This window comes from Prionailurus viverrinus, chromosome B3, assembly GCF_022837055.1.
Source record: "Prionailurus viverrinus isolate Anna chromosome B3, UM_Priviv_1.0, whole genome shotgun sequence".
Taxonomy (NCBI): Eukaryota; Metazoa; Chordata; class Mammalia; order Carnivora; family Felidae; genus Prionailurus; species Prionailurus viverrinus.
Window position 1 is genome coordinate 69,465,764 of NC_062566.1, and position 25,034 is coordinate 69,490,797.

At 53.9% G+C, this 25,034-nt stretch overlaps 1 protein-coding gene across 1 annotated transcript; it reads right to left on the minus strand.

The window, feature by feature from the left end:
- Window positions 1-4,835: 4,835 nt before the first annotated feature.
- Window positions 4,836-25,034, minus strand: LOC125167753 (myosin-7). The gene is made up of 38 exons (XM_047862374.1): window positions 24,834-25,034; window positions 24,397-24,540; window positions 23,948-24,104; window positions 23,740-23,767; window positions 23,031-23,139; window positions 22,855-22,947; window positions 22,688-22,751; window positions 22,265-22,363; window positions 21,927-22,030; window positions 21,141-21,279; window positions 20,920-21,038; window positions 20,657-20,806; window positions 20,222-20,392; window positions 19,330-19,639; window positions 18,978-19,045; window positions 18,536-18,623; window positions 17,517-17,634; window positions 17,248-17,371; window positions 16,847-16,983; window positions 16,350-16,605; window positions 15,486-15,728; window positions 15,160-15,336; window positions 14,225-14,370; window positions 13,023-13,113; window positions 11,932-12,321; window positions 11,591-11,717; window positions 11,281-11,399; window positions 10,157-10,353; window positions 9,419-9,602; window positions 9,073-9,238; window positions 8,812-8,936; window positions 7,911-8,219; window positions 7,486-7,689; window positions 7,237-7,362; window positions 6,758-7,033; window positions 5,706-5,801; window positions 5,448-5,582; window positions 4,836-4,853 (listed from the first exon to the last, which is right to left on the minus strand). The coding sequence occupies exons 1-38, from the start codon at window positions 25,032-25,034 to the stop codon at window positions 4,836-4,838; spliced, it is 5,808 nt and encodes a 1,935-aa protein (XP_047718330.1).

Here is a 25,034-nt window from a genome sequence, read left to right on the forward strand (position 1 = left end):
GGGAGATAGAAGAGGCAGCGATGCAGGAAAGAAAGGACACAGTTTTAGTGAACGTGCCAGGGGTGGAGGATGAATCAGACTTGGAAACAAAGAGAGATAAGGAGATGAGAACACACAGACAGGAAGAAAAGACAAAGGGGACAGACAAAGAAGGACCATAGTGACAAGTATTGACAAAGAGGAAGGACAAAATAAAAGCCATCCAAGGAGGGATCAGGATGAAGACAGAGCATGGAGAATATGGAAAGTAGATAACAGAAGCAGGGAAAGAAATGCAGGTCAGAGGGGAAAAGAGGTTTTGGGCTTTTCCCTTGGAACCTCCCCTCAGTCTGTGGGAACTCCCAGGGGTTGGAGTGAGGCAGTTCTAGCAGAACCCTTGGGCCTCTGACCAACCTGCACCCCACTCCCTGAGGAGGCAGAGTCCCTCAAGGGGGGGGGGGAGCTCTGAGGGTTGACCACGAAGGCCCCCAAAGAGCCTCTTACCTGGTTCAGAGGAGTAGGTCTGTCTGTCCTCGGGAGCCATCTCCTTTATACCCCGCTGCCCCCACCCCTTGCCTAAATTTGGAGTCCTTCCGGAGGGACCCTCCCTCCCACCTCTCTCGCCTTCCAGCTCCTCCTCTCTTGATCCCTTGGCTCTGGAGGTGACAGGAGGACAGCAGGGCCTCTAGATTTGCCCATGAAAGGTCTGTCGCCCTAGCCCCTCTGGCTCCAGGGCCTTTTTTTAGTCCTTGGGCACATTCCTTCCCTCCAAAGAACTGATGGGCAGATAGCAGGAAGACAGGACTTTCTCACACAACCTCCCCTGCCCGCCAGGCCCTTACCTTGGTTATTTTTAACCTGAAGAGTGAGTTGAGCACACTGGGCAAGAGTCACCTTCTCCTGCAGACCAGATGCTTGTCCCCTGCCCCCCAGACGTGGGCTCCCCTCCCTCCTACCCATTTCCACCCTGGCCTGTCCTCACACAGCCCCGGGCTAGGAGTATCTCCCCACCCTCTCTGACCTACAGTCCCACAGTGCCAGGGGCTGGGAGCTGGAGCCATGATGCCCAAGAAAAGGAATCTGCTGCCCAGCTCCACGACTCAGTTTCCTTTTATCAGGAAACAAACGTCTGTGCTGCTCTTTCTCTGCACAAATGCAGTACCTGGTTTCCTTCTGTTCCTCAAGTCTCCAGGCAGGTGTCCTCCTGGAGACTTGAGGCTGTACTGCTTTGGGGACACATCTGAAGCTGCCCAGCCCCTCCCCTGATGCTTCTGATATGGTGGCCACCAGCTATCCTCTCAAAGAAGAAGGAATTTTCCCACGCCACCATAGCAGATTTGCACTCAGATCTACAGTCCAGTACCCTCACACATTCACTTGACCACCACACACCCATGTGCATTCTTAGCCACACACATGCAGATTTTTCACATTTTACATGCTTATGATCGCAGATTTTCCTACTTGCTGTTGTGCACACCAACACACACATTTGCACACCCACATTCACACGCAGAAGTTTTACCCTCCACTGCCACCCTCTGGTCCTGGTGTGGGGCAGGGAGGGAGTGGGGAGAGACAGGAGGCATTAATCCCAGCGCCTGAGGGAGGAGGGGTGGGGGTGGGGGGCTGCTCCCTTCCGCCTTTCTGGGCTGCCAGAGGGTGCAGGTGCTGCTGAGGCTGGCTGGGGCGCCTGGCAGGCCCAGGGATTTACACCAGCTGGGCCCCAGGCTCTACATTCCAGGGGGTGGGGGTGGTGGTGGGGGGGCTGGGGGGGGGGCTCTGTAGTCTGTCCTCCTCTCCCCAGGGAGAATTCTGGTGTCCCCTCCCAACTGTCCTGGGGCTCATACTCACAATGCCCTTCTTTGTGGGCATCCCAAATCCCAGGCCCTCAAGGGCCCCCACCCTGTCCTCCAGTGATGCCCCCTCTCAGAGGCAGTAGGTGTCAGGTCTTCAGCAGGCCGTGCCTGTTATGATTAAGTGGACATTGTGTTCAGGAAACAAAGCCAGACTCCCCTGCTCTGGCTTTCCCCCACACCCTCACATGCAGGAACACTCTCCCAGCTCCCCCCTCCCACCCCATCCACTGTCACCTCTCAATATAGCTCTAGAGTGTGGAGGTGGGTAGGACAGACAAGGGTCAGTTTCTCCGGGTAGGAGAGGTGTCCATTGAATATTTGGTTTCTCCTGAGAGATCCACAACTCCCTAGGACCCTCCACTGCCCCCATTATTAGACTCAGGGATACACACCCATCTCCATAGGACTTATACCCTATACCTAGTGTCCTTGGGAGTGACCTAAGTCAACTCCACATACACATCTCCTGCAGGTACATACACCAAAATGTTACCCCCAAGGGACGCAGGCCACCTGTTCCCAGCTCTAGGTCACTTGAGGCCCCAGTGTGCAAGCTGGGGGGTTAGCCCAATGCGTCACTGCCTGGTTCCCACTGCCCTGGGGATGTGATAAGGGACTAAGAACACCAGGTCAGGCTGGGTCAGGTCCAGCTGACAAAGACTAGGCTTTGTCCTCAGGGAACCCTGTGTCCTGAGCAGGCCAGACTCAGTAGAGGTGACGGGTGAAGGGTAGGCTGACAGCGCCCACTGTCTCCAATGGAAGGAGGAAGAGGGAAGAGGTTAAGTTGATTCCAGGGCTCTGCCCCCCTGTCTGGTCCATTTGCCCTCCTCTTCCTTCCTGATAGGTCCCCACCTAGCCCCAGGCTCTCACATCCATCCCTGTGCTCCATCCTCCCTCATCTGCCTCCTACAGAGCTCTTCATTGTGCTGGAAGTCCTGGAGCACAAGGGCATGCGATGGAGGCTCCTGCCACAGGTGAGGGACACCGGGTCACCTCCCTGTGCCTGGCTCCTTGGATCTTCGTCTGTCTCTGTCTGACCTCCCTTTCCCTCTGCCTGGTTCCCTGTGTCAAAGTTGGACCTGGCCTCCGGTTCTCCCTGGCGCCAGGTTTCTGCCCAACTTGGAGTCTGCCAGGCCTGCATTTCCAAGAGTCTCTGCTTTCTCTCAGCTCGACCTCCACTCACCCTCTGCCTGTCTCTTCTCTGCTTCCACGTCTCACTCCGAGGTCTTTGTCCACCCCTCTCTAATGTCACTATTCCTGGCCTTGCTGATTTACCTCACATCTGAAGGTGACCCGGATTTCTTCCCTTGCTCAGTGTCACCTCCCTCAGCTCTTGCAGCATCTGTCTTCAAGGCCCACCCTGCCCTTCTGCTCTCCCACCCATCAGCCCCCTCCTCCTCTCTCTCCTCCTACTGCTGGCTGCCAGGCTCTGCTGCTGTCCGCCATGTGGTCTCCACTGTGTCTCCAGCCTCTCTTCTCTGCTCTGGGAGCTTATGTCCTCAGGGTGTCCCTGCATCTCCCTTTTCTCTACCAATCTTCTCATTGTTCCCAGGTGGTCCTAGGGCAGGTGAATGGAGGGGGCCTCAAGGAGAAGGGTGGGAACCCGTGAAGGCCTCCTCACTACTTGTATTTTTTCTTTGTTGGTTCCCCTGGTCCTCTGCCCCCTCGATTTCTTGAGTCTCCCCACTCTCTCTGATGTCTGTCACCCTCCTCAGTTCTTTCCTTTTTCCTTCCCTATCCCCTTTCTCCCTGCTTCCCTGTCCTCCTATTCTCTGATTCTTCCTGGGGTAGGCCTTCTTTCTGGCTGCTCAGAGTAGGGGTGACCAGGAGCCTGGCTGGGATGGCTGTGTGGTAAGGTGCAGGAGATTCAGTCCAGGGCTAGCCAGGCCTTCTGGGGTTCCCAGTGGGTAGCTGACTGCCCCATTCCTTGCAAGATGCTGTGACCCATAGGCCCAGGCCTTCTCTAAGCAGCCCAGGTGTGGCAGTGACTCCAGGGGGCCAGGCTTGTTTAGTTGGGGAGAGGCTTGCTCCTTTCTCCACTCCCGAGCCCTCTGGCCGCCCACCCTCCCCTCCCCAGAGTCCTGCTCACTTGGGACTCTCCTCTCCACAGTCCCTTATCTGTCTGCCTCCCCTCCATATGGCTGGCCATAAATGGGCCAAAGATCCTCCATCTTCCAGCAAGCAAGGTGAAGAGGATCTTGGGAAAGGAAGATACAGCAAGAAGAAGTGAAGGAAAAGAAAGAAGTGCTGTGGAGAGAGGGGGATAGGAGGAAGATAAGAGGAGGAGAGGAGGAGAGGAGGGTGGGCCCAGGGTACAGTTCTGACTGTGATGAGGAAGGCGCCCTGGCCTTAGGTTGCTTAGAGACAGAAGTGGCTGCATCTGTAAGGATGATGGGCTACAGCCATGAGTCCGTGTGCCCTCTCAGAGACCTGCTGTAGACTGGGACTTAGAAGTCACTACCCCACACATCAGAGGGTACCCCTACACACTAAACCTCCTCCTGGAGGCTCAGGCCTGGTGCTGTTAGGGGTGGTGGGGGGTAGTGTCAATCAGCTGGGATATAAGTCCATAGCTGATGGGCTCTGCCTGCTGTAGGCAAGACTTAAAGGTTTTCCTAAATTTCCCTTAACCCTGAGGGTCTCTGGGCCAGGGAGAGGACTGGGAGGAGAGGTGTCATCTGCTGAGAAGGAGGCAAAGGGGAGCGTCTGGGTCAGTCCTGCACCAAGGATGCTCAGAGACTCACAGTTTTCCAGGAAGGCCTCCTTGGGCTGTGTATAAAGCCGCCCCTCCTCTCCTGGATTTCCACCCCCCATCCCCCTGACCCCGTTCATGTCCCCATGGCTGGCAGGCTTTGAAGAAGAGTCTGAAGGCAAGATATTGGCTTCAAAGAAAATAGCTTTATTCTGCTTCATCCAAAGGGGCTGCTATATAGACTCTGGAACTGGGGGCTTCATCAGCACCCTCGGGACTGGGCAGATCAAGAAGATGTGGCAAAGCTATTCCTCATTCAAGCCCTTGTGAAAGGAAACAAAGTCCAAATTAGCTATGGGGAGGTGGGGGTTGGGCAGGAATGGGCACAGAAAACAAAGGGGAGACGGGGCACCTGATGGGGTGGAGGACTGCTGTGGGCCCGAGGGAGGCCCCCATGTGAGGGATGTGTCTTAAGGGCTGGTGTGGAGGAGTGAGGGCTGGAGGGCAGTGCTCTGAGAGGCCAGAGGGAATAAGCCTGGGCAAGGACAAAGGGGTCTTCTGGGATGTCCATTTTAGGACTGAGTTACAAGGCTGTAGGCCTAAACTAGGTGGAAAACAAGAGGAGGCCAGCAGTTGAATTGAGACATAGACACAGTGGGTATATACAAATTGGCACCTACTAGGGTTGCTGACCACCTTAGGGCTGGGATTCACAAAATCATTGAAAGTTGGAGTTGGAAGAATCTTAGAAATCACAGAGGATGGCATTACCTCACTCTCTGTGGCTTCATGGTTCAGTTGTGGGGAATGAATGAAAAGGAAGCATCCCTGATGTGAGGGGGCTCTGTCTGGGGGACGCTGATGTTGGCAGGTGTGCTGACATGCGGTGACTAGTGGGGCCCAGAGGAGGGACCCACCTTGGTGCCGATGTCGCGGCTCTTGGCCCGCAGCTTGTTGACCTGGGACTCGGCGATGTCCGCCCGCTCCTCTGCCTCATCCAGCTCGTGCTGCACCTTGCGGAACTTGGACAGGTTGGTGTTGGCCTGTTCCTCCTGCAGGGGGGTTTGAAGGGGGGGAGGATGAGGTGAGGGGAGGCCAGAGATTCTTTCAGCCTCCCAGCCTGGAGGACTGGCTCAGCAATGTTCCTCCCTCAGGCCCCTAGTAGAGCTACTCACCGCCTCCTCGGCCTGGCGCTTGTAGGCCTTGACCTTCAGCTGCAACTTGTCCACCAGGTCCTGTAGCCTCAGGAGGTTCTTCCTGTCCTCCTCCGTCTGGGGGTCGGGGGGGCAGGGTTAGGAGTGAGGAGGGCACACTCATTGGAGGCAGTGCACCCCTCTCCCGCCGTGGTCGTTACCCTGAATGTAGCATCCTCACCCGATTCTACGTTCTGATCCCCAACAAACACTTGCACTCTCCTTATAATTTTTATGGTAAAAAATTATTTAATTTAATAATTAAATTTAAAAAGTAACTAATTAAATTAAAATATTAAATAATTAAATTAAATTAAATTAATTAAATTATTTTTAAAATAATTTTTTCACCATAAAAATTATAATTTTTTAATGGTTTGTGCCAGGAGAGCATCTAGGGAGCTGCTGGGACTCCTGAAATTGTGCACAAGCTCATGTGTGTGCACTGTTCTGAGGAGCAGGCCCTTAGGGGTCCTGGGGCCCCGTGGAGAAAAACTCTCCTGCTTTAGAACCCAGCATGACGTGTGTATAGAGAGATGGTAACTTTTTGGATTAGACCAAAAACAAAATCTAATTAGGAGTCTGATTCTAGAAAACATAATGGAAAGGTAAAGTCTATATCTCTATAGGTAAACAAAAAATTCTGAGGTTTGTTGAATGACTTTGGTGTATTTTTGGTGTATTTTGGTGGTCATGGCACCCAACCAGAATTTGGCAACATATTTGCTTTCTGGTAATCTGCATTGGATGAGCTCTGTCTGGAGCTCTCAGTGTTGTCCCCAGGGGACAGGTGGAGGGTGAAGGTTGGAGGTAGAGCTCCTAGGCCAGGGGGCTCAGAGGCTGAACTCTAGCCAGGGGACAGTTCGGGTAGAAGACAGCTAGGCAGGGTGGAAATGGGGCAGCCAGGGGCTGCATTCCCACTCCTTGTCCTGGAGGAGGCTACGAGAGAGCACTTCATCCCTCGTGGTGGTGTGTCCCTGGCTTCAGGTCACGGTGCAGAGGGTCCAGCTGCAGAGCAGCCCCCACGCCCGCACCTGGTAGGTCAGCTCCTTGATGCGGCGCTCACTCTTCCTCATGCCCTTGACCGACTCTGCGTTGCGCTTCTGCTCGGCCTCCAGCTCATTCTCCAGCTCCCGCACCCGGGCCTCCAGCTTCTGCAGCTGCTTCTTGCCACCCTTGAGGGCGATCTGCTCGGCCTCATCCAGCCTGTGCTGCAGGTCCTTGATGGTCTGCTCCATGTTCTTCTTCATGCGCTCCAGGTGGGCGCTGGTGTCCTGCTCCTTCTTCAGCTCCTCTGCCATCATGGCAGCCTGGGGACGGGAGACACGTGTAAAAGAACAGAGGCCTGGTGTCTCTTGTCCCTTGAGGATCACCTTTTTCCCATCGTGGCATTTGTTTCCCAAGGCCCTCAGACTCACGCAGCTACAGAGTCAACTTGCCACGGCACAGTGGCCTGGCCTGGACCCAGGGCCCCATGTCTTTAGCGGGGGCAGGAAGGGGAGCAGTCACTCACATCCGTGATGGCCTTCTTGGCCTTCTCCTCGGCGTTCCTGCACTCCTGCACGGCCTCCTCCACTTCAGTCTGAAGCTGGGACAGGTCTGCATCCATCTTCTTCTTCTGGTTGATGAGGCTGGTGTTCTGAGGACCAAGGTGGGCAGAGCATGAGAAGTACTGAGCATTCATGGGTGGCTTCCAAACCTCACGTGCTGAAGTCCGGCCAGCCCGTGCTTCCCTCCAGGAATGCCCAGGAGACTTGCTCACCTGGGAGTGCAGCAGCTGCACCCGCTCGCTGGTCTCGATCAGCTCCTGCTCCGCCAGCTTCCGAGACCGCTCAGTCTGCTCCACCACGGCCCGCAGCTCCTCCAGCTCAGCCTGCAGCAGGTTGTTACGCCGCTCCACAATGGCGATATTCTCCTTCAGGTCGTCGTTGGCACGGACCGCGTCGTCCAGCTGGATCTGGGTGTCCTGCAGATCAGGAGGGTGGGCATGAGAGAGCGGCTGGCCTCTGGGCCCATTGGAAGGCTGTTACACTAGGATGGATGCCGGTGCGGAGCCCAATGTGGTGGGTCTGGAGGGCCTGTGAGATGTCTCTGCAGTGGCCAGGGAACATCACCACCAACTTGGCCACATGGAGGCCAGTCTGTCTCTGAGTAAGGTGACTTCCTGCATCAGGAGTCTCCATGTACCTTCAACAAGCTCTGGAGACCCTTGACTTGCTTCTGGGCCTCAGCGGCCATGCGATTGGCATGGCTCAGCTGGATCTCCATCTCATTGAGGTCGCCCTCCATCTTCTTCTTCACCCGCAGGGCCTCGTTGCGGCTGCGTGTCTCTGCATCCAGGGAGGTCTGCAGCGAGTCCACCACCCGCAGGTGGTTGCGCTTGGCCTGCTCCATCTCCTCGTCCTTCTCTGCCAGCTTCCGCTCGATCTCTGCCTTGATCTGGTTGAACTCCAGCTGGGCCCGGAGGATCTTGCCCTCCTCATGCTCCAGGGAGGCCTGGGAGAGGGTGGGGAGAGAGGGTCCAAGGCAAACAGTCAGGGACAGGGCCATAGGCAGGGGTCTGTCCATGAATCATGGATACAAAGTAAGTTCAAGAGTGGTATCAAGTGGTTAAGTCAAAGAAGCAGAAGGAGGGAGAAGAAAAGCGAATATAAAAGAAAAAAAAAAAGGCCTAAGAGAAGGTGATTCAGACCCTCACAGAGGAGAGCGAGCTGTGAAGACAAAGAGGAAAATGAAAGGAAAGGTGTTGCCAAGGAAACCAGCCGCAATCAGGCTCAGAATGTAAAAAAATGCTGAAGTGGAAGGCAGAGGCGGAAAGGAGAGGGGAGTGGAAATGGGAAATCTTGACTAAGATGTAATGGGTAAAATGTTTGTGTGAAGGAACAGAGTGACCTGTCCATTCACTCATTCATTCATTCATTCATTCCACAATGTTTGTTGAGTGGCTGTTATGTACCAGGCACTGTTCTAGGCTCTAAGGATGGAACAGTGAACAAAACAGACAACAGGGAGATGAGAACAGTGACCACAGCCTAGGGCTCGGCTCCCCCCCGCCCCCAACCCCGTGCCACCTGGCACACACACACACCTCAGCCTCTTCCAGGGCTGACTGCAGCTCTAGCTTCTCAGCTTCCAGCTGCTTGCGGACTTTCTCCAGCTCATGGATGGTTTTTCCACTGGAACCCAGCTGCTCAGTGAGGTCGGAGATCTCCTCTGTGGAAGGAACAGGGCCACTCAGCTGGGGGCTGCTGTGGTCCAAAATGTGGAGCACACATCTTGGAGCCCCTGGGTGGCACCACATGTGGACACTACCCCCCGCCCCTCCGTGGTCTCTCAGGCCCTAGCGCACCCTGAAGGTTCTTGTTCTCCCGCTTGAAGGTCTCCAGATGCTCCAGGGACTCCTCGTAGGCATTCTTGAGCTTGAAGAGCTCTGTGCTGAGAGAGCGCGCCTCCTTCTGCGAGGACTCCAGCTCTGACTGCGACTCCTCATACTTCTGCTTCCACTCAGCCAGGATCTGCGGGGACCTGGCTCACTGCGTGGCCCCCAGCCCCGCCCCAGCCCCACTCCAGGGCCTGCCCAGGTCCCTGGGCTGGGCTCAGCCTCCTCCCCTGCCCTCAAGGAGGAGGTCCCAGTCTTCACGGTGACGTTGGCCTCCCTGCTCCTCCCCTGGCTGCGGCCCCCAGCTCGGGCCCACCTTGTCAAAATTCCTCTGCTTCTTGTCCAGGGCTGCGGCGGCTGCATTGGAGCGCTCCACATCCACCATCAGGTCCTCGATCTCATTCTGCAGTCGGTGCTTGGTCTTCTCCAGGGATGAGCACTTGGCGTTGACGGCCTCCACGGCCTCCTCGGCGTCCTGCAGCCGCTGGGCCAGCTTCTTCCTGCCCGGGGCAGTGGGGGTGTGGCAGATGGGAGAGGGTGGGGAAGATGGAGGGTATAGATTTGGACAAGGGGAAACAACGTGAGTGTTCTAGAAAACAATCCTTGAAAATTCAGAAGCATTGTTGGAAAAGCTGAGGACAGGCCCCAGGAGGCTGAGAGGCGGGCAGGCAGAGGGTCTTGGTGGCAGGTTGTGAAGACCCACAGACACCTGACCCTGGGCCAGCCTCTATGCTGTAGACATGGAGGACGCATGGGCTACTACAACACCCACCCCCCCGCATCCCCCATCCCACCACAGCACCCTGCCCCAGGTGGGAGCACTCTGCCCTCAGACAAACCTTTTGTTCGTCTTATATTCGGATGAGAAACATAACGCGAGCAAAAAGCTTCCCTGAGAGGAGAAAGAAGTGGGGGGCCCCCAGACAGAGTTCTCCTGTGTTGTCAAAACCTGGCCAAACGTCTATCCCAAGGTGCAGAATCTTCCCAGGTCTGGGCAGGGTTGTGTCCTGCCTGCAGAGGGGCCTCAGTGAGAGGCAGGCCACCCAGGACTCACTTGGCTTCTTCAAGCTCCTCTGTCCTCTGGATGGCATCTGTCTCATACTTCGTCCTCCACTGGGCCACCTCCGAGTTGGCCTTGGACAGGACGCGCTGCAACTCAGCCTTGGCCTCCGTCTCCTCCTCGTACTGCTCCCGCAGCAGGTCACAGTCGTGTCGGGCTGACTGCAGTGCGTGGGCCAGGGCATTCTTCGCCTGGGGAGGGGTGGGCACCGGAAGGTGGGCTCAGCTTTCTCCAAAGTACAACCCCAGACAGCGCCCACATGCTTACCCTAGTTTCTCCATCCTCCCCGGGACCTCACCTATTTCTAAATCCCCCATGGGCCCGGAAAAGTCTACTGAGGACGAATAACAAAGCGTGTCCATATAGTATTGTACAGTTCACACAATGTGTCATGCCCACCACTCCTTGCTCTTCACTGCAGCAGGCATTATTGACCTCGTCCTCATTTATGGGGGCTCAAAGAGGTTAGGTGGTTCCCCCAAGATTACCAAGCTCTAAGGGACAGGTCACGATGGAAGCCCTGGTCTTTTTAAAAAAGTCATATTCTCCCCCACCCCTTTTCTTTAAATTTTTAAAAAAATGTTTATTTTTGAGAGAGAGACAGAGCTGGAGAGGGGCAGAGAGAGAGGGAGACACAGAATCTGAAGTAGGTTCTAGGCTCTGAGCTGTCAGCACAGAGACTGACATGGGGCTCAAACCCACAAACCACAAGGTTGTGACCTGAGCTGAAGTCAGGCACTTAACCAACTGAGCCACCCAGGTGCCCCTAGTTTCTTTCTCTAGTTTTCAGATTGCCCTCCTAATCCCAAGACCTATTTGTACTGTTCCTTCATCCCATACTTGTGCCCAGCCAAGACAATCATTCCTCCCTAGTTTATTTCCTCTTCTCTGCCTCACTTTCCCCAACCCAGGCATCCTTATCCCATGCCCCTCTTCCTCCGGAGATGGCAACAGAAAGGCAGAGGGCCTCAGCCTGGGCAATAGATTTAGGAAGCATGTATTAGGCTCTGGGCTATTATTCCTTTTGGAAAATGGGAGAACAGTGAAAAACAGCAAGCCTCATTCTTGGGACCTGCTTGCTCCCTGCCTGGACCTAGTGGCCTGAGTCTCGGCCTCACCTTAACTTCCTCCTCCAGCTGCCTCTTGAGGTCCTCCAGCTGCTGGGTGTAGGTGAGCTTGCCTCGGGTCAGCTGGGAGATCAGCGCCTCCTTCTCATCCAGCTGCCGAGACAGCTCACCTGGAGAAGAACCCAGGCACACTCAACTCCGGAAGGTCAGTCACCTCTCTCCCCAACCCTTCCCTTAACTGTTAGGCCCCACTCTTTGGAGGTGTGTGTGTGTGTGTGTGTGTGTGTGTATGTGTACACGTATGTGAGTGTCTCCCTAAGGCTGGGTGGCTTAGAAATGGGGGAGGTGGAGGGGGACTTACCATTCTCAGTCTGTAGCTTGGCCCGCTGGCTGGTGAGGTCGTTGACAGAACGCTGGGTCTCCTCGGCCTTGCTTCGGTGCTCATTCATCTGGTCTTCCAGGGTCCGGCACATCTTCTCCAGGTTAGCCTGAGGGAGGAAGGGGAGTGGATACGGTGGATGAAGGGTTGTAAGGGGTGCATGTAGAGAAGTGAAGAGGAGAGGCATGGTAGGGAGAGGATGGGAGAACAGGGTGGAAGAAGAGAGGTGGGAAACTGGACCATCAGAGAAGAGAGGAGACATGCACAGAAAGTGAAGGTGGGTGGAGGGAATTGGGTGTAAGGAGGGTGAGCGGGCAGCCCACCTTGGCCTTGATGATCTGCTCCATGTTGGAGGTGACATCATCCAGCTCCAGCTTGAACTCGCTCTTCTCCTTCTCCAGCTTCTGCTTCACACGCTGCAGGTTGTCGATCTGCTCGCCCAGCTCGGCCACGCTGTCGGCGTGCTTCTTGCGCAGGGCCGCCGCCGTGGCCTCGTGCTGCAGCGTGGCCTCCTCCAGGTCCCGTCTCATCTTCTGGAACTCGGCCTCGCGCTTCTTGTTCATCTCGATCTGCACGGACGTGGCCCCACCGGCCTCTTCCAGCCGCTCGCTGATCTCCTCCAGCTCCCGGGACAGGTCTGAGCGCAGCTTCTCCACTTTGGCCCTGGCGGTGCGCTCAGCCTCCAGCTCCTCCTCCAGCTCCTCGATGCGAGCCTGGGCCGGGACACAGAAAGCTCAGACCCACCGCCTGCAGACCCCACCCCAGGGCTCCAGAACATTCCTGGCCTGTCTGGAATAGCAAGTCAGTTCAGGTTTATCAGCAGAGAGGTGGAAATAAAAGATTTAGGGAAGATGTTTTGGCTGCTGAGCTAGCCCTCCTTCAGTCCCGAACATTATACATTGTCTGTTGGAAGGACAGGGGGTTGAAGCTCACACTTTAAGAGGGACAAAGAGACTTAAGTTCTAGGGATATTTTAAGCAGTTTAGGAGCAAAACTATCAAAAACTTAGAATGAGAGAGCCATGTTTATCTAAAGACCTAACATGGTGTCTTCTCTAGGGTAAGAATAGAAGTCAAAGATTGTCAGGGTTAAAGGGACTTAAAAGCCATTGGTAACAGGGGAGACACAGAGACTCAGAGATCTGGAGTGGGCTCCCCGCGGTCACCAGCTAAGCCAGAGTTGAGACAGGAAGCCAGGATTTCTGCCTCCTACACCTGTGACCTTTTCAAGGTCTCTTCCTATGTCATCCCAGCCCCTCCAAGGGGTGCTTCATGGGTGTGCTGGGGTAGCTCAGCATCTCCCCTCATGGACACATAGCAAGTGCCTGTAATGCTGGGGAGGACATCCTGGAGGAGGGGGTCGAGGAGGCTGACAGCCAGCCCAGGGACTCCAGCCTAGGCATCCCACACCTCACCTGAAGCTCTTTGAGCTTCTTCTGCAACTGGCTGCCGAGGGCCTGCTCATCCTCAATCCTGGCATTGAGGGCATTCAGTTCAAAGTCCTTCCTGTAGAGAAGCGGGGAGAGTAAGGTGAGGAAGGTTGGTTGGGCACCTGGAGGGCCCACCAGTGGTTGGAAATGGTAATACAAAAAATGAAGAGCAGGATTTCATTAGAAAAATAGCGTCTGGGGCTGATGTAGAGTCCCTGAAAATGTAACACATGCTGAAGGGCTGAAGTCCAACAAGAAATGTAATTGGCAGAGCACCGCAGGTGGAGTGACAAGACCTGGGCTCTGTGGGACTTCCTCTCTGTGGTTCTGTAGAATGAGGCATTGGATGAGATGGTTTCAAAGGCCCCTTTTTGCTCTGATGGCCTTTAATTCTGTTACTGTTACTTTAGACCCTTTGGTTAACCTTTCTGAACCTTCATTTCTGCTTTGGTAAAGTGGGCCTCAAAATACCATTCTTAGAAGGTGGTTTGAGGGTCCATGGGATGATATAGTCATTAGTTCATTCAACAAATGCTGCATCTGGAGAAGTGTAAAGATTCCTGAACAGAAGCAAGCCCAATGAGGATATAATCATGATAACTCTCAGAGCCTTTCGAAATCCTGACCCTAAAGCACCATAAGATCCTTGATTGTCCAAATACATCCTGCAGGTTCAGTTTCCCAAGTGTGGAAAGTGGATCTATACATTTTGGTAGAATTTGCAATAAGGATTGGATCCACAAGTTCATAGGACCCTGCACTGCTCAAGTGTGGCAGCTGACCCGTTTCTCTGTGGTCCTCCAGGTTCTCTGTGAAGGACCTGAAAAGCCTTTCCTGAGAGGCTTTTGTGTGGAACCTGCCTCAGTGTTAAGCAACTGGTCTCCAAAGAGACTTGTGTGAAAAAGGAGGTGAGCTGTTATTTTCCATCTTTTCACTCCCCAACAGGAAGAAAAGGTTTGAGGGATCCAAGTTCAAGTTTTTGCCAGGGGGGACTGCGGGGCCTGGCTACATGTGTCTGGGGGAGGAAGGCCCTCTTCCTGGAGGCCTCTGCCCACAGTTTTGTAGCCACTGATGGATGCTGCGTGGGGTTCTGAGGGCGGGTGTCTTGGGGCAGCATGTACTGTCATGGGCAGAACAGTCCGCTGAGCTGAGGGGGAGGAAGGGCACCAGGGAGGGGAGCACGCTACTTTTTCAGCCGCTCGTCCAGCTGCTGCTTGTCGTTCTCCAGGTCCATGATGCTCTCCTGGGTCAGCTTCAGGTCGCCCTCCAGCTTCCGCTTTGCTCGCTCCAGGTCCATGCGCACCTTCTTCTCCTGCTCCAGGGACCCCTCCAGCTGGTGGAGAGAAGGACCAGTGTGCCCCGTAAGACCAATCATCCTGATTTGGTGATTTGGAAGCTCAGTCACTCCAGGGTTAGGGAATCCTAAGAAATGTCCAGGACTCGGAAAAGCTTCCCCAGAGTGGGCGAGAGGACTGGGAGAGTGCCTGGTATAGAGGGATGCTCAGTAACCATTTGATAAATGATTTAATGAATGGCTGTGTGCTGAAACCCCAAAGCTGCCTTCATTCATTCAGCATCCCGTGAGCTTCTGCAGACCTGTGCTAGGCACTTTAGACACAACCCTGAATAAATCCAAGTTCTACCTAAAGGCAGCTTTTGGTCTTAGGGCTGAGACAGATACTTCAGTAATGATAACATGGGGTGATAAGTGATCCCATGGACATATGCACAGAGAACTATCTGCAAAACAATGATCACTGAGGACCAGATCCTGCCTAAAATATTAGAGGTCCAAAGATCCTCCTTGAGGAGTCTCACAAATTTCCCAAAGAAATGTATCATGTTTTTATGTGATATCTCTCTAATCCTATGGTTGAAGGTAGAGATATAAAGGTTTGGCCCTAAATCGAGAAAAGGAAGCCCATCTCTACTGTTGATCATATCAGTAGGATGAAATGGATAACTCATAATTGATCACCCTTCCCCTTTGCTATTCCCCAGCTCCTTTTTAGAAAGTTATCAGGGGAGGGAATACTCTCCAATCCCATCCTTCTAAACATACACACACAAATACACATGGACATGGACATGGTATATCTAGGCCCTGTGACAATCTACTTACATCGTCCACCTGCTGCTCCAGCTTGACTTTGGCCTTGGTCAGGGTGTTGACCTTGTCCTCCTCGGCCTGAAGGTCATCTAGGGCTTGCTGGTGGGCCTCCTGCAGAGCCTTCTTTTCCTTGGTCAGCTTGGCGATGATCTCATCTAGCCCAGCCATTTCCTCTGTCAGGTTCTTCACCTGCCAACCAAGACCCCCATCCCCTTTAGGGTCACAGGTCACCAGCCTGGAGATGTCTATGGGGATGTCCAATGCCAAGGACCAGGACCACCTTGTGGTTTGGGAATCCTGAGGAGACCTGGGCTGGAGCCAGAAGAAGCTGCCCTCACCTTGTTCTCTGTTGCATGCTTCTCCTTCTCCACCTTGGCCAGTGTCAGCTCCAGGTCATCAATGTCCCTTTTGAGCTCAGAGCACTCATCTTCCAGCTTGCGCTTCTTGGCAGTGAGCTCTGCATTCATCTCCTCCTCGTCCTCCAGCCTCTCTGTCATCTCCTTCACCTTGGCCTCAAGCTGGATCTTGTTCTTGATCAGCTGGTCACAGCGTTCCTCTGCATCAGCCAGGTTGTCTTGTTCCTGAGGACAAGGCACAGAGGGGAAGCTGGTCAGTGGGTGGGGTGGCTGCCCCAACAGATGCAGGGAGGGAGAGGCTCAGCCTTCACTGTAGGAGGGGAGCTCCAGGATATCCCAGCTGAGAGAAACCTCAGAAGAATGAGGAAGGGAAGAATTTCAGGACAATATGATGGGAACATTGGGGGATGGAAGTAGAGAGGAAGGGAATCAGAAGTCTCTTTAGTTGTCCTTCTTCCTCTGGTCTACTCCACTGAAGGGAAGACACTACATTTGCTGATGCCAGCACTTCACATATTTACAACCTAGTGAGATGGGCAGCTTTATCCCCCATCCAGAGATGAGATCATTGAGACTCAAAGATAACATGTGGTTTGCTCAGGGTCAAAAAATTATTAAGCTGTGGATCCAGGCTGAATCCAGGTGGAAAGTCTGTTTTTAAAAGGTAGTTCTTTTCCCCTTCCCATTCATTCTCTGGAGGGACCTCCTTGGAGGTGTTTGGAGTATTGACCCTAGAATCCTGTGCCTATGAGAGGAGAAGGTGAGCCCCAGGCGGGGAAGTACAGGGTGTGTGGAAGATGTTGGCTGAGCAGGGCAGGCAAGCTAGCAAAGGCCCAGGAGCCTCACCGCCTGCACTTGGAGCTGGAGGTCATTCTTCTCCTGCAGCAGGGACACCATCTTCTCCTCCAGTTCCTTGCGGCGAGCCTCTGACTTCTCCAGCGCCTCTTTGATGCGCGCAAACTCCTCCTTCATGGTGGCCATCTCCTTCTCTGTCTCTGCGCTCTTCAGCAGTGGCTTGATCTTGAAGTAGAGCTTCATCCAGGGCCAGTTCTTGACCCCCATGAAGGCCCGAATGTTCCACTGGATTATCAGCAGGGAGTCTCTGCAGGGGCCCAGCAAGGGGTGGTGAGAGAGTCCCCTCTCTCCTTCCTGTCCTAAGGCCCTGACTCCTAAGTAATGGCCCTTCCTTCCTCTATGCCGCTCTGGCTGTGAAGCCCACCCTGGGTCTGTAGGAGCCCCTCCTGCTGGTCTGCTTGCTTGAAATTTCAGTGAGCTTTCTCCTGACACTGCCCCTGAACCAGCCTGGCCTTAGATGGTCAGGAGCCTCCTTCTGAAGCTCTCACCTGCGTTCCAGCAGCTTCTTGTACTCCATTCTGGAGAGCACACCCCGGGACTGGGCCTGGATGCGGGTGATGATGCGGCTCAGCCTCTCGTCACGCATCTCCTCCAGCAGCCCCAGTAGCCCAGCCTTGAAGAACACCTGTGGGCGAGGGGTGGGTGGGCCAGGAGGGGAAAGAAGAGAGGGTTCTTTTAAGGAGGGTGACACCCTAGGAAAGAACTGGAGGGGAGAGGTCAATGGCAGCTAGAGCTGGGATGGGGGTGGTGCTGGAGGGTTCACAGGGAAGGAGCATGTTGTTCAGAGATGGTCCTAAGATGATTGGTCAAAGGGAAGGAGGTACAAGGTGAGAAGCCAAAGGACGAGAGAAGTCTTTCTGTAACCAGCTTGTCTCCTCCCTTCCCTTACCTTGGTATGGCCGAACTTGTACTGATTGTGGTCAATGTCTAGGGAGCCCAGCAGCTTCTCTGCCCCTTTCCTGCTGTCAATGAATTGGCCCTCAGGGATGGCCGCTGGATTCAGGATGCGATACCTGGAGAGGGAGGTGCCCAGAGTCACCCACATTCTGTGCTGACCTGCTCTGCCCACAGTATTCAGGGCCACCTGTGAACTCCCCTCCCCACCAGGTCTGCCCAGGCTCCCCCTGTTTCCTGAGCTCCAGGAGACCCTGTACCCACCTCTGCCTGAAGTCCCCGTAGAGGATGCGGTTGGGGAAGCCCTTCCTGCAGATGCGGATGCCCTCCAGCACACCGTTACAGCGCAGCTGGTGCATGACCAGGGGGTTGTCTATCACTCCTGCAGCAGGAGATGGGGGGAGGAAGGTGTAGGGAGAGTACTGGACCAAGCCAGAAGTTCTGGGCTCTGATCCTCGCTCTGTCACTCACTAGTCCGTAACTTTAGCAAGTCATTTAATAATGGAAAGTGGTCTTTTTTTTTTTTTTCATTTTGTTCGTAGCTATACTCTTTTTTTTATTAACAATTTTTTTTTAATGTTTTGTTTATTTTTGAGAGAGAGAGAGAAAGACAGAGTGTAAGCAGGAGAGGGGCAGAGAGAGAGGGAGACACAGAATCTGAAGCAGGCTCCAGGCTCTGAGCTGTCAGCACAGAGCCTGATGTGGGGCTCCAACTCACAGACCACAAGATCATGACCTAAGCCAAAGTCAGATGCTTAGCCGACTGCTTAACCAGGTGCCCCTTCCTAGCTATACTCTTAAGAGTAACCAAAAGACTTTCACATTCTGTATTTTATATTGTGTTTATTATCATAGGTGGTAGCCAGGGCAAATATATCCCATTTTCTAGAGAAGGAATTAATCCCAGAGGAGTTAAGCCCAGAGAGTTTAAGAGACTTCACCAAGGTCACTAAGCTGACCAGAGCAGAGTTAGCCAAGCCTTGAATCCAGGCCCCTGAGACTCCAACTCCTAATCAGTCAAAAAAGGGTAAGCAATCTCTAAATGTCTCACTGGGGGGCTGCATGACATGAGGCGATGCCCATTTAAGTGCATTACATGGCCCCCGAATCACACTGCAAATGCAAGGAAATGGGGGTGGGTGGGAGTAGTCTACTATCTCATAGGGGATGGGAGGAGAGTGTCATTTGGAAACCACCATTGTGGGGGATTAGGAGATGGCTTAGGAGGCCCTGTCCCCGGGGCCTGGGGCATGTGGCCAGCAGTGGCAAGTTCTGGGGCTCACCTGGAGACTTTGTCTCATTGGGAATGATGCAACGCACGAAGTGGGGATGTGTAGAGCGCAAGTTGGTCATCAGCTTGTTCAGATTTTCCTGTGGCCCAAAGTGCAGGAGGGAAAAGTAATGCAAGTGAAGGAGAGGGATGTAGGGAAGGGAGAGGAGAGGAAGGAAGGGAAAGAAAGACGGAGAGAATGAAGAAATGCTGGGGAGGACATGGAGGAGGGTACAGCCCGAGACCAGAGGGAAAGGGAGATATTGAGATGGGAGAAGAGGAGAGGAGAGGGCAGCCCACAAAGGGGGAGAGAATGGAGAGAAAGAAAGACAAAGAAGGAAAGGGGTCACAAGGGAAGGAGGAGACAGGGGAGTCAGGGATGGAAAGGCAGGAAGGAGCAGGGCTGGTGGGTGCTGGGGAGCCTAGCTGGCTGGGGGCTGGGCTCACAGACTCACCCTGTGCAGAGCTGACACAGTCTGAAAGGATGAGCCTTTCTTGGCTTTGCCTTTGCCTTTATCAACAGCTGTGGAAGGAGAGTCAAAGAAAGGGGCCTGAGTGGGCATGTGGGAGGCCAGAGTTGGGGGGTGGACAATCACAGGCTCTCTTTATGTCTTTGCAAGCATTTGGCCACAAGGTGAGGGTCTTCACTATGGGGGCCTCTGCCTCTCCACCCCCATTCTATCTCACTGATCCTGTATCCCTTGGGGGCAAACCTGACACAAAAGTGGTGGAATGTGCAATGAACCTGTCTCAGAACCAGGTAAGAAATGCTGCTTTGTAGTCCCCAGAGTCCCAGTCTCTACTTACGTGCATCAGCGCCCGCATAGTTGGCAAACAGGTTACTGAGCATCTTGAGGGAGGACTTCTGGTACAAGGCCACCACCGTCTCGTTGAGTGGGTCTTTGTTCTTCTGCAGCCAGCCCAGGATGTTGTAGTCCACGGTGCCAGCGTAATGGATCAGAGAGAAGTGGGCTTCCGGCTTCCCCTTAATGTTGCGTGGCTTCTGGAAGTTGTTGGACTTGCCCAGGTGGTTGTCATACAGCTTGGCCTTGAAGGTCATATCAGTGGCCTTGGGGAACATGCATTCCTCCTCCAGGATGGACATGATGCCCATGGGCTGAGGGTCGAGGGGAAAACATCGTTGAGCATGCTTCATGCAGATGCAGATGGATCCTACTCTAAGGTCAATATTTGTTTATGGTGATGCCTCTTTTGGGTGTTAAGGTATCAGGTTCAGCTTTCAGTACAGTTATTTACAAACTTGCACCTGTTCAAGCTTTCCCAAGGTGGAAGACTTTGTGTGATTTCAGAGGGACATTTGTGAAAGTCTGGGAATGTGGATACTCTAGGTGCTTTACACACCACTGCATTGCCCAGATCCCTAAGATGTTGGGGTTGAAAACAGATACATTGTTTTTCCCTGCCCCATGCTCAAACCAGGTTAAACCAGGGCTTTTAAACATACTGATATGAGAGACTTTCCTGGAGCTGCCTGTCCTCCCTGTGTCCATTCTCAAGCCCCTGGGACCTCAGCTCTCCTGTGCCATCCTGTTCTGGGTGGTCAGGACAACACAGGACTCTGGAAACTAGGGCTTGGGATCGAGATCATGTTCCCCAGCAGAGAGAGGGGCTGCCATTTTGTCTGGGGCATTCATGTAGGGCGTGAATGGGTAGTTTAGGCAGCAGGTGGAGGCAGCACCTTCTCAATGAGGTCGATGCAGGCCTGCAGGTCCATGCCAAAGTCGATGAACTCCCACTCGATGCCTTCCTTCTTGTACTCCTCCTGCTCCAGCACGAACATGTGGTGGTTGAAGAACTGCTGCAGCTTCTCGTTGGTGAAGTTGATGCACAGCTGCTCAAAGCTGTTGAACTGTGGGGGGCAGGGGTGGAGCGGGTCAGGCAGGCAGGGGTCTGAGAGGACAGTGGGGTCAGCCCAAGCCTGTGCCCCAGCCCAGTTAGGAGTGTGGCCGGACCCCTCCTCTGTCAGGCCAGGGAGAGGGAGCCCCCACTGGAAGACAGGACGATGTGTTTATCACCGCTGAGCCCCACCGCCTTTCCCACTCCTGGCCATGATGGTCACAGGTGCGAATGAATGAGTTACTATTCCCCCCACACCCAGGCTCCCCCAACTCACATCGAAGATCTCGAAGCCGGCGATGTCCAGGACCCCTATGAAGTATTGGCGTGGCTGCTTGGTCTCCAGGGTGGCATTGATCCGTGTCACCATCCAGTTGAACATCTTCTCGTACACTGCCTTGGCCAGTGCCCCGGTGGCATATGCCACCTGGAAGGTAAGGGAGAGACCCAGATGAGCAGAGTTAGTGGGGACAGTGAATTCCAAAGCCCCCAGTGCAGCATGCCAGCACCCTCCCCATTTATCTCCTAAAGATGACCCACCTGCTGGACATTCTGCCCCTTGGTGACATATTCATTGCCCACTTTCACTCGAGGGTGGCACAGCCCCTTGAGCAGGTCAGCTGAGTTGAGCCCCATGAGGTAGGCAGATTTGTCAGCCTCTGAAAGGAGAGGGCAGGCAGCCAAGTTGGTAAAGGGTTGACTCCTCTACAGATGTGGCCCTCAGTGACTCCACAGCTGCCCTCCAGCATCCAGACTCCTACCTTCAGTGCCGTCTGGCTCAGCCTGCTCCTCTCGCTGCTTCTGTTTGAACTTCATGTTTCCAAAGTGCATGATGGCACCCGTCAGCTTGTACATGGAGTTCTTCTCCTCTGAAGTGAAGCCCAGCACATCAAAGGCATTCTGTAGGCAAATCCCATATTGGTGGACCCCGGAATAGGAAGTATGGTACGTAAATGAGATCCCGCTTCAGTTGGAGACAGAACTTCTTTCCTGAATCCTTGTGGCTTCTGATACTCCCATACCCGGTAGGAAACTCCAACACCAAGATGGGCAGTACAAGAGCAAGATGGTGTGCATACTGCCCCAGATCTGGCATCTGTGGTCACAACTGTCCTCTGGAGCTGCCTTGTTTACCCACTCATGATTTCTACTTTTGTCCTTCATCTGGGACCTATACTTGCTTCCCTGCTGGAACCATTTATACCTATCTCTGGTCTTTACCTAACAGCCTGCCCCAGCCCCATGGTGACTGCATGACCTACCCCTCTTCCCTGGGTGATGCCTTGCTTCTTGTCTTGTCTGCTTCTCTGTCTCATGGTGTTCAGCCCTTTTTTGCTTGAACATCAAATACTGGCCACCACTGTCTCATCACACCTATTTCCCAACACATAGTGGTCATAATGCTTGTTCTGCCCCATGGGGAGGGCCATACCACTTTGAATAAGAGATAGACAGTGTCTCAGCTCTCCTACTGAGCCATTGAACTGGCCTCATTTACCCCTCACTGCCTGTCCCCTCACCTCTCAACCAGGTTCTCACACACTTACATCAGTGGCCATGAGCTCTTCAGCGTCATCAATGGAGGCCACTGTGGTCTCTCCTTGGGAGATGAATGCATAATCATAGGGGTTGTTGGTGATCAGCAGCATGTCTGGGAAGAAAATATGTGGTTAGGATGAGGCACAACCCCCTGGCTCTCGCTGGGGCTGCCTACCACAGCACAGGACTCGCAGGAAAGCACATGACAAGGCTTAATGTGGTCCCACATCCCACAGAACTGAATCCAGCAGTGCCATAAACCCAGGGCACGCTAGCAAGCAGCCTCAAGCAGAGGGGACCAGGTTGCCATGGAGATAGTTGGTCTCGGTTGGTAGCTCTGACTCACCCAGCAGCTCGGGCTTTTTGTTAGACAGGATTTGGTAGAAAATGTGATAGTCTCTCTCCGCTTTCAACTGGAAAATAACTCTGGATTTTTCCAGAAGGTCTGTGAACAGTAATGGGAGAAAAAAGAGAAATGTTGGGATTTAGGTGCAAGGAAATAGAGGGAAATGAATGATAAGCATAGCAAGTAAAAGGCAGAGGGAAAGGGAGAGACAAAGAGAGAGGTTCCCATACAGACATGCAGAGACAGAGGTGGAGAAAGACCAGAGGGAGTCTCAGAGAGAGACAAATATATAGACCTAGAAACACAAAAGAGACAGAGACAGAAAGGCAGACAGACAGAGAGAGGAGAGAGACAGGTTGGGATCATGATGACTTAGAATGAGGGTGAGCTCAAGCTGAGTCCTAGCAGATTCATGGCACTCACAGGTCTCTATGTCTGCAGACGCCAACTTTCCGGTCGCCCCAAAATGGATTCGAATGAATTTTCCCTAGAGAGATGGAGGAGAGTGGTGATGAGTGGAGGCCAGGCTCATGTTTGACACCATCCCTTCACCAGCCCAAGTCCCAAACCCAAGGTCAGGGACCACTCACAAAGCGGGAGGAGTTGTCATTCCGGACTGTCTTGGCATTGCCAAAGGCCTCCAGGGCAGGATTGGCCTGGATGATCTGGTCCTCCAGAGTGCCCTGCAGAGGTCAGGAAGGATGGCTGGTGAGAGGTCTCCCCTTCCCTTTTTGCAGTGCAGGCCCGTGGAGGACAACAGGCCTACCTTCCCTGGGGTCTGCTCCTTCTTGCTGCGATCCCCAATGGCGGCAATAACAGCGAAGTACTGGATGACCCTCTTGGTGTTGACAGTCTTTCCTGCCCCAGATTCCCCACTGTCGGGAGAGGCAGGGGCTCATTAGGCAATGAACAGATACTGCTTGAGACAAACAGGCCTCAATTCAGGAGAGAATGTCTGGTCCTACTCGACAGTGGGAGCCCTGAAGCAGGAGCTTCCGGGTAACATGCATCCCAAGCACACAGCTGTACTCTGACACGCATGGTGTCAGGGAGAGCACCAGGAAGGATGACAGGAAAATGCCGGGTTTGCTGGTCTTAGATAGGCAAGTTCAACATGAGGCAATGGTCTTGGGCCATTTTGGAAAAGAATGGGGGGCAGTGGGCGTGGCAGAATGGGGAAAGATGAAAGAAAGTGTGGAGGGGAAGAAGATACGGTGACGCTGGGCTTATGGATAAGAGAGCCATGAGTTGGAGGAGAGAGAGTGAAGGGAAGGAGAGAGAAAAACTGCCACAGGAGTGGGAAGCAGAAAGGAAGCAGGGGAGCAAAGGCAAAAGTAAAAGTCACTGGAGAAAGAAGAGCTGGCATGAAGGTAGAGGGAAAAGAGAATGGCGGGTCCTTGATGGGATCTGGGGTCCCTGATGGGGGCTGGGGTCAGGGAGGTTCTGGAAGGGACCAGGGTAGGAGGTACACTCACGTGATCAGGATGGACTGGTTTTCTCTGTCTGTTGGAAGAAAGTGGGGAGGAAAAATCAGGAGCCACACAGGATGCTTTTGCCTGGCATCCACCCACCCTACCACCCCACCTCCCTGCCTCTCTCCAGGCATCTCCCAGTGGCCCAAACCAATAGGCCCATTCCCTCCCATGGGGTTCCCCAGAAAACCCTCCAGTCAAGGCCTGTCACCTGTCAGCATGTACTGATAGGCGTTGTCAGAGATGGAGAAGATGTGGGGCGGCGCCTCGCTCCTCTTCTTGCCCCGGTAGGCAGCCACCACCTCTGCATTGTATACCGGCAGCCACTTGTAGGGATTGACGGTGACACAGAAGAGGCCCGAGTAGGTCTAGGGTAGAAAAGGAGGGTTGAGTTTTTGGCGATGAAGAGGGGAGGATGGCAGATTTCAGAGTTAGAGAACCATTCCAGGAGGGGAAGAGGAGAAAGGAAAATCTATGAAAGCACTAAATCTGAGTAATCCCAGCCTGGGGGGGTATTAGAACTGAACCAGGGAGGCAGGGGCCCAGATAGAGTGCTGTAATGGCTGCACACAAAGAACAGAAACCTGGGGTTCCAGGAGGCAGGCCTGTGCAGACCAGGAAGCTACTAGATTCAGAGGATGTCCTGGAGGGCACACTCACGTAGATCATCCAAGAGGCATAGCGCTCCTTGAGGTTGTAGAGCACGGCAGGTTCGTGCAGGAAGGTCAGCATGGCCATGTCCTCGATCTTGTCAAACTTGGGTGGGTTCTGCTGCATCACCTGGTCTTCCTTCACGGTCACCGTCTGCAACAGTCCACATGCAGGCCGTACGGTCAGCCCTCCCTCCTCCCAGAAAGGAGTCAGGTGAGTTCTAGGACAGTGGTGTTCAAGAGAGAAGCACCAGTGATCATAGAGAAGACAGACAGGATGTTGGGAAGGAGAAGGGCTATTTGGCAGGTGTGGATCCCTGCCCAGAGGAAGGGGAAATCGGACTGTCCTCAGGTCTGCATGGGGTGGGTCCTGGTGGCAACCCTCTCTGTGTACCCCAGCTATGGGAGGAGTCCAGGAGGGCCACTCATACCAGCCCTGCTGCCCACCTTGCCATGCTCAGTCTCAGCAGTGACTTTGCCACCCTCTCGAGACACAATTTTGGCCTTGACGAACTCCTCTTTGTCATCAGGCACGAAGACATCCTTCTTGAGGTCAAAAGGTCGGGTCTGGGCTTCCAGCCGCTCCTTCTCTGACTTTCGCAGGAAGGGGGCGGCGGCCCCAAAGGCGGCCATCTCCGCATCCACCAT